The sequence below is a fragment of the Musca domestica genome, unplaced genomic scaffold, assembly GCF_030504385.1.
Source record: "Musca domestica strain aabys unplaced genomic scaffold, Musca_domestica.polishedcontigs.V.1.1 3, whole genome shotgun sequence".
Classification (NCBI taxonomy): domain Eukaryota; kingdom Metazoa; phylum Arthropoda; class Insecta; order Diptera; family Muscidae; genus Musca; species Musca domestica.
In genome coordinates, this window is record NW_026712299.1 from 18,483,544 (window position 1) to 18,492,196 (window position 8,653).

The window sequence follows — 8,653 nt, forward strand, 5'->3', positions numbered from 1 at the left end:
TGTTAAACGTGCTATGCATTATTTTAGCGTTATGTTTTCATTTGCCGCTTATGTTGTGTGTTGTTGCCAAAGCCATAATCTGGACTAAAAGACGAAGAAATGCTTTTACTTGTTGCCATTGTCCATCATTGATGAAATCAGCTAAGCAATTGTACAACAAGTGCGTGTTGTTTATTGATTTTTTGTTTGTTAATAGTAGTAATGCTTGCTAACGAACGAAACATTGTTGCAGCAACATTTCTTGGCTGTCTATTATTCGCGATACATTGTTGTAGTCAATAATGTAATGTCAAACAATGTTTGTAGTTTAAGCAGCGTTCGAAAATAAACAGTACACTAACATAGTGTACTGTACCGGTACAGTATCACTAAAAAATTTTTTAGCGGTAGTGTACCGGTACACTACCACTAAAAAATATTTTAGTGATACTGTACCGGAACACAACGATAATCGTACTGTACCGCAGTCGGAGCACTAAAAAATCGTAGTGTACCGCAGTCGGAGCACTAAAAAATCGTAGTGTTCCGGAGTCGGAGCACTAAAAAACGTAGTGTTCCGCAATCGGAGCACTAAAAAATCGTAGTGTACCACATTAAAAAAATGTACTGGCATCAATACGCTTTTTTATGATTTGGGAAAATAATATTAAAGGTTTGATTTTTTAGTATGTAGCATTGCGAATGAATAAAATGATTATAATAAAAGAAATTAAAGATTATCCAACCTTGCAAAATTACACAAAATTCGATATTAGTATCACTCTTTGTATAAGTGGAAATTAAAGAACAAATAAAACAACGTACTGTCATATGTCAATGAAACATACTTAATACTGATTTATTTATAAGTATTTAATTGTTATTACATAAATGTATTTTTTAATAAAAATTGAAGTAATTAAACAAGTTAAATATATTAAACATAATATAAATAGAAAGTAAAAAAGGAAATGTAATAAACTAAAAATATAAGTACACCAGTAAGAACATTAATCTGATCCCAATTGGTAATTAAAAATCCCATTGGCTTTTACCATTAATATATGCTCCAAATTTAACGGTGACAATCGATTGCGCTGATCGGATAACATATATTTCATAGCTGAAAATAAGCGTTCCACGCTTACTTGTGTTGATGGTATTGCCAGTAAAATATTCGCAATGCCACTAATAATGTTTGAAGAGTCCCAATATTGTAAAACATTTGCATTTAGTGGCAATCTAGATTTTCTTTCATAAGTGGATAGATCGGATTCAAAATTATCAATATTTGAAGAACTCTGTGTAGGCGTGGTAGGATCTAAAGTTTGCAGGTAATCGGAAAAGGATTTCGGTGTGCATGCATTACTTGTTGATGGAGTTTCATCCAGTATTGTGCAGGCCGTATTGTCTGTTGTAGAATCTGAAGAAATAAGGGTAATAGTTAAAAACATATGTATGTATTTTTGGTATTAATATAGCAAACGTACCTTCTTTTGAGTATATTCGCTTATATAACGACACTATGTACATCTGCGCTCTAGTTTTCTGTTCGCATGTCATACAGACTTTAATACGTGGATCCAAATACACGGCTGCGTTGAAAAGTTCGTTATCAAAAAGTTTATCCATTCTTGTCTTCAATGATTCTTTCAGTATCACTTTCATTTCGGTATTTGGTAAAGCATCTATTTGGAATGTAATATCCATTATTACAACATATAGTTCGCTATAACACAGCTGTTCAGTTTGTAGTTTCATTGTAGCTGTGTAAATAGGTTTAAATATTCCAACAAATTCACTTGCGAAAGACCAGTCAGCAGAACTAATGAATAATTTCGAATTATCCTTGCTTAATGTAGTTACAACTTCTCTTATTTCCAGCAGTCTTTCAATCATATTGTATGTTGAATTCCATCTTGTTATACAGTCAATTATAGGTTTCTTGTGGAGCCCATTTTTATTAAAAATACTCATATACGTTTTACTTCGAAGTTTTTTCACTACGAGTCTTAGGTTTTCAGTTTTTTCTTTTATTGTAGGCTGTTTTAGGACATCATTTACACACAGCTGCAGCGTATGGGCACCACAACGAATGTTAGTAATATGGTGTGAGGATATATTAAAGTCGATTGACTCAATTTCATAAATCGATATTTCACAATCAACTTCTTCTTCGCTATCCTGAGATTCCTCTTCCATAAGCATTTGTAACTCCGAATTCAGCACTTTTACCGTTTTTAACATGTTAGATCCATTGTCGGTTGTAATGGTAAAAATGTTGCGTACATCAACACCATATTCTCTTAGAACTTCCAATATAATAGATTTTATATATTCACCGGTATGACTTGATTTCAGCTCTTTTACTGCCAATGTTTTAACAATGATTTTACCATTTTTGATGTATTGAACATTTATACCGAGCATGCTCAAATCCCACCTGGTTGCTACATCAATCTTAAGAGAAAACAATGTCCCTTTTAAATCATTAGATATTTCCGTTTTAATATTTGTGGAAAATGCGATAATTCGCTCCATTATATTATGCTCATTGACTGTTATTCCGAGCAAACTTAAAACTGGTTCCATAAGAATTTTGAAGGCCCTATCTTCGGCCATATGCAGAGGACGTCCATTTTTGGTGAATAGTTCCACTATTGCTAGTTCGATGTTCCTCGGATTTACATTTCTTCGCAGTAATACTTCGTTAACACAGTTTTGTAATTTCATTGCACGTTTTTGTTCAATATAGTTTGCATATTGCTCAGGATGTGATCTCTTTAAGTGTCTTTCTATATTTCCGGAATGTACACTTAAAATCTTGTTCTTACAATTTTGCAAATTACACACAACTTCGTTTGATTCATTTGTATTGAACATATCTAAAAGAATAATATTTTTAGGTCGCGGCATTTTTGTAATTATTTGCTGAACGTTTGAGAAGAACTAAACAGCAGGATAACGGCTTTTTTGCATATATTGTAACAAATATTGTTCTTAATAATAAAAGACTACCTACCTACTCCGTTGCGAAATTGTGGCAAACTATATTCTGGATATCAGCACATATTTTGATGTGGTACCTGTACAATGTTTGGTTTTATTTAAGGCTAAATCATAAAACTGATTTTAAACCCTCAGCCATACTTTAAAAAATATTTAATTTTTTACACCTACATTCACGGATTATTCGCTACCACAAAGTAACAGGTACATAATCTGCATAAAAACCATTCATTGATTTCATTTAGCGGCCCACCTAAGATAATAAAACAAACTTGACCTTTTACCAAAATATACAATTTTATGGCACTAACTTTTATTACCCATATTCTTGCATTCATTCGTAGAATTTTTGTTTTTAAATGAATTAACCTTTTTACTGGTTCATATATAACGCAATAGGCCGAATTTCAGGCGTATCCATAAATACTTGTGGCAACCACTAAAATACCCTTTTTCACGGAGAATTTAAATTTTCAATTTAATTTTCCTTTTTATCCTTTCTACCTAATCTCATATTTTTATACTTTCTTCAATTTCGCAAAGAAAATAAATCCAGCAATTATTTTCATAATATTGAATTGTATTATTTATATTTACATTATAAAAAACATCAAACATTCAATTTTTCCCAAATCGTAAACAACACACATGTGGTACACTACCGGTACATTATTTTTTTAATGTTCCGCAATGTGGTACACTACGATTTTGTAGTGCTCCGACTGCGGAACACTACGATTTTGTAGTGCTCCGACTGCGGAACACTACGTTTTTTAGTGCTCCGACTGCGGTACAGTACGATTATCGTTGTGCTCCGGTACAGTATCACTAAAATATTTTTTAAGGGTTGTGTTCCGGTACGGTACACTATCGTAGTGTACCACTCCACCTCGGTACGGTACAGAACACTATGGTACTGTACCATAATGTTTATTTTCGAACGCTGAGTTTAAGTCTTTTGTTTTTAACAATGCATGGCTAGTTAGGCAAGGTGGCAAGGTAATGTGTTGCCTGCCATTCATGTGAAGTCAAATCATGAACTCTGGTGTTTGAACATTCGTTCCGTAAAATTGGAAGATGATCCAAGACATTGTTGCATTGTTGTTGGGTAAGCTAGGAAGAAAAAAAAAAACAATAATGTGTACAGGGTTGTCCATATTCGACGGACCCATCTGGCAACGCCGTAACTTTTGACAGAGATGTCACATCGCTTTATGACATACTGCGTTTGAAGCGTCAGTCCAAGCAGATTTTTACCATGAACCAATACACGCGCTCTGAAATAGTTGAAATTTACATTTACAACAGAAGAACATTCAATTGTGAAAACTCAACGTGCTTTTAAAACATTAAAAAATGTGAGAAGTGCGCCTTCTAAGAACACCATTAAGCGTTTATACGAAAAACTTGCGACTGGTAAGGCTCTTTCTAATCCGAAGAGGCCATATAAAAGTCGACCCAGGCGATCGGTCGAGAATATCGATGCCGTACGAGCCAGTGTTGAAAGGTCCCCAAGAACATCCCAAAAACGCCGTTCTCTGGCTCGGTCCACTTTACAACGGATTATTCGCATTGATTTGCATTTGTTCCCGTACACAATTCAATTGACGCAAAGAATGTTTCCTGCGGACAAGCCTCGTCGATTGGAATGGTCCCAAAGGTCCGTCGAATATGGGCAACCTGTAGGTTGTTTGTCTTCTTTTAGTTGGGTCCCCAAGCAATGTGTATTTCTAATATATCTGCGGTATTTTGGCCCATTCCCGGCGAAACGCTTGCTTGAGGTGATCGACACTTTGGTATTTTTTAGAGCCAACCTCGCTTTCCAAAATACTGCAGACACAAGAGTGCAACGGATTGGTATTCGGAGATTTTGGTGGCTATTGTGCGCTGGAAATGAAGTGAGGAACCTCATTTTGTAGACATTCTAGGGTGGCGCGTGCTGAGTGCGATGGTGCTGAGTCCTGTTGGAATGTCCAAGGTCTGCTGCCACAATGTTTGCGTGCCTAAGGATTTAATACACCCTCCAGAATATTTTCGCGATAATATTCGGCCTTTATTCTGACGCCACGGTCGATTAATACGAGCGGAGAGCGAACATCGGCGGTTTCGGCGGCCCACACCATCACCATTGCCGTCGCTTGAGTTTTGGTGGCTAACCGAAGGTGCAAATTTTCAGCTGACCTCTTTGGCAAGTTTTGTTGGTTTACAAACTACAGGACAACGAATGTTTTCTCATCAGAGATCGGAGAAAAACAAATTCGGCAGTTCACCACTTTCGGCCAAGGGAAGCAACTCTTTAGTTCTCTTGAGTCTCTTTTCTTTCTGTTGCGGTGTAAGTTCTGGCACTTTTTGGAATTTCAATGGCTTTACCCCGAGCTCATTTTTCAATATTTGCCGAATGGAATATTGCGATATGTGTAGTCCACGAGCCATTTTTCGGCCACTGCGACGCGGGTTTCGATCAAGTCGCTTTTTTACTTTCGAACGATTTCTGTTGATGTTGCGGTTTTCTTGCGTCCACTTCCTTGACGTCAGGCTACGCTAGCAGTATCACGGGTACGATGGTACGAGACACAAAAGATTGCTCCAACAATAGTCACTTGTGGTTTTTCAGACAAATATAAATAAACCACACTATCACGCTTGAATTCCATCACGAATAATTTTTTTTGTGGAAAATTCTCACCAAAATGCTTTTGTACGCTTGTAAACAATATGAAGAGCTGTCACTGGAATTATTTTAAAAGCTGTCGGACAAGTGGCTTACAAATGACAGCAGTCTGAAATTGGTTGCAGTTTTTTCATCTAACCCTGTATAGGACGCATTCCCAAACCACCTCTAAGACAAAATGTTATCTCTATCCAGTACCAAATATAGTGCCATTCAGCATTTTCGTACAATTATAGTACACACTTCCAAATCCACCCCCATCAGGGCTGTCACAGAAACCTTGTCGGTTTTGCTTATATTGTCGTTTTTGTAAACCAATGATGGTTTCATTTGGTGTCATGAAACCAAGTTGGTTTTGTCAATTTCGAATGTAAATAAAACCAATGTTCGAAACAGCTGTTGTTGCTTACATGTGTTGTTTGTTTATTTGTCATTGAAATATCAGTAAAAGTAAAGTAAATAAAAAAGGGATAAGTCGCTATAAATAAAGTAAGATCGCATCAGCAGTGGTATTTTTTGTGTTGTTGGACGAAGAACGCTCAGAAAAGGTGACGAGAAAAGCTCTTAGAGATTTCAGCAACCCACTGGAGTTGCCGGAGATAGCGTAAGTAAATTTTTTTATTGTAAACTTACTCATAAAGCTGCTTTGCAGATTTATGGTCTATGGTCTTTTAAAAAATATTTAAAAAATCCACGTTTATAGTCCTTTAAAAAATCTTTAAAAAATCCACATTTATAGTCCTTTAAAAAATCTTTAAACAATCCACGTTTATAGTCTTTTAAAAAATCCATGTTTATAGTCCTTTAAAAAATCTTTAAAAAATCCATGTTTATAGTCCTTTAAGAAATCTTTAAAAAATCCACGTTTATGGTCCTTTAAAAATTCTTTAAAAAATCCACGTTTATAGTCCTTTAAAAAATCCACGTTTATAGTCCTTTAAAAAATCCACGTTTATAGTCCTTTAAAAAATCCACGTTTATAGTCCTTTAAAAAATCCACGTTTATAGTCCTTTAAAAAATCCACGTTTATAGTCCTTTAAAAAATCCACGTTTATAGTCCTTTCAAAAATCTCTAAAAAATCCATGTTTATAGTCCTTTAAAAAATCTTTAAAAAATCCACGTTTATGGTCCTTTAAAAAATCCACGTTTATAGTCCTTTCAAAAATTTTTAAAATATCCACGTTTATGGTCCTTTTAATATCCTTTAAAAATTCGTTGAAAAATCCACGTTGGTGGTCCTTTAAATATTCTTTAAAAAATCCACGTTTATAGTCCTTTAAAAATTCTTTAAAAAATCCACGTTTATAGTCCTTTAAAAATTCTTTAAAAAATCCACGTTCATAGTCCTTTAAAAATTCTTTAAAAAATCCACGTTTATAGTCCTTTAAAAATTCTTTAAAAAATCCACGTTTATAGTCCTTTAAAAATTCTTTAAAAAATCCACGTTTATTGCCCTTTAAATGTCCTTTAAAAATTCTTTAAAAAATCCAAGTTTCTAGTACTTTAAAAATTGTTTAAATATCCACATTTTTAGTCCTTTGAATATCCTTTAAAGATTGTTTAAAAAATCCACATTTTTAGTCCTTTGAATATCCTTTAAAAATTGTTTAAAAAATCCACATTTTCAGTCCTTTGAATATCCTTTAAAAATTGTTTAAAAAATCCACATTTTTAGTCCTTTGAATATCCTTTAAAAATTGTTTGAAAATCTTTTAAAAATTGTTTAAAAAATCCACATTTTTAATACTTTGAATATCCTTTAAAGATTGTTTAAAAAATCCACATTTTTAGTCCTTTGAATATCCTTTAAAAATTGTTTAAAAAATCCACATTTTCAGTCCTTTGAATATCCTTTAAAAATTGTTTAAAAAATCCACATTTTTAGTCCTTTGAATATCCTTTAAAAATTGTTTAAAAAATCCACATTTTTTGTCCTTTGAATATCCTTTAAAAATTGTTCAAAAAATCCAAAGCAAATGAAAAGTGACAGCTCTAAGCAACTTGGTTTTTTTCAATAACAAAACCAATAACATTACCTTCTATGACAACCAAAACCGATAAAACTCTAATTCGAAAATAAAACAGATAACATTGATTTTCATGACACCAAAGCATTTTTTCTTGTCGTTTTTAAAACCAATAGTGACAAAATTGGTCTCTATGACAGCCCAGCCCTCTAGCGATCCATGAACAGCGACCCTGTCTCTATTCACATAATTCCAAATGGTAAAATTTTAGAGTTTTTCATAATTCTAAGTTCGAATTTCCAAAAAAACCTTTGGTACATCTATCTTGAACCCACCAATGAATTTCATACCCCACAAATATTAAAGTTTTTGTACATTTTACCACTTTAAGTACCCTTTAAGTAAGAATTCCTCGAAACCCAGCCAAGACTGACCTTCGTGCAAAATTTTACGAATCTAGCTTCAGCCTTTTCATCTGTGCGTTGATTCTCAGTCATATTCTCAGCTATTTTCTTTGATAAGTGTATCAATAAAGCAATATTCATTTGCCAAACCGAGCGTGTTTATAATTTATTAATTTAAAACAAATCAACAACCTCGGCAATGTTTAAGAAGAACATCACGGCACACACACACTCCTTCCATCTCACTCCAGAAATAAACCCCCTCAAATGGAGTCGCTGAACTTGCGTGACGCAGCATCATTGCATTGATACAATACAAACAACATGGAAACCATCATCGGCTTTGAAAACAACATCCAACGCATTTCGAACAACAACTGGCAACAGACACGCCAAACGGGAGACATGTAGTTGGACATGCAACAAGATGTTGCGGCATAAAATTGATATGCAAAAGAGCTTTACAACAACAACAAAAAGAATAACACGAACAACAACAATAAGTTAACAACAGAGATAAAGTAATAATGAGTTTTCGTTTACAAAACAAGATACACGTTGTTTTTTTATTTGCGACGCCGACATCGCCGTCGACGTTAATGTAACCGGTCTCTGTTGGGA

The 8,653-nt window shown here is 34.2% G+C and overlaps 1 protein-coding gene across 1 annotated transcript; it reads right to left on the bottom strand.

The window, feature by feature from the left end:
* Window positions 1-989: 989 nt before the first annotated feature.
* Window positions 990-2,895, bottom strand: LOC131803408 (uncharacterized). Its single transcript, XM_059124696.1, has 2 exons — window positions 1,470-2,895; window positions 990-1,402 (listed from the first exon to the last, which is right to left on the bottom strand). The coding sequence occupies exons 1-2, from the start codon at window positions 2,893-2,895 to the stop codon at window positions 990-992; spliced, it is 1,839 nt and encodes a 612-aa protein (XP_058980679.1).
* Between the last annotated feature and the right edge of the window lie 5,758 nt (window positions 2,896-8,653).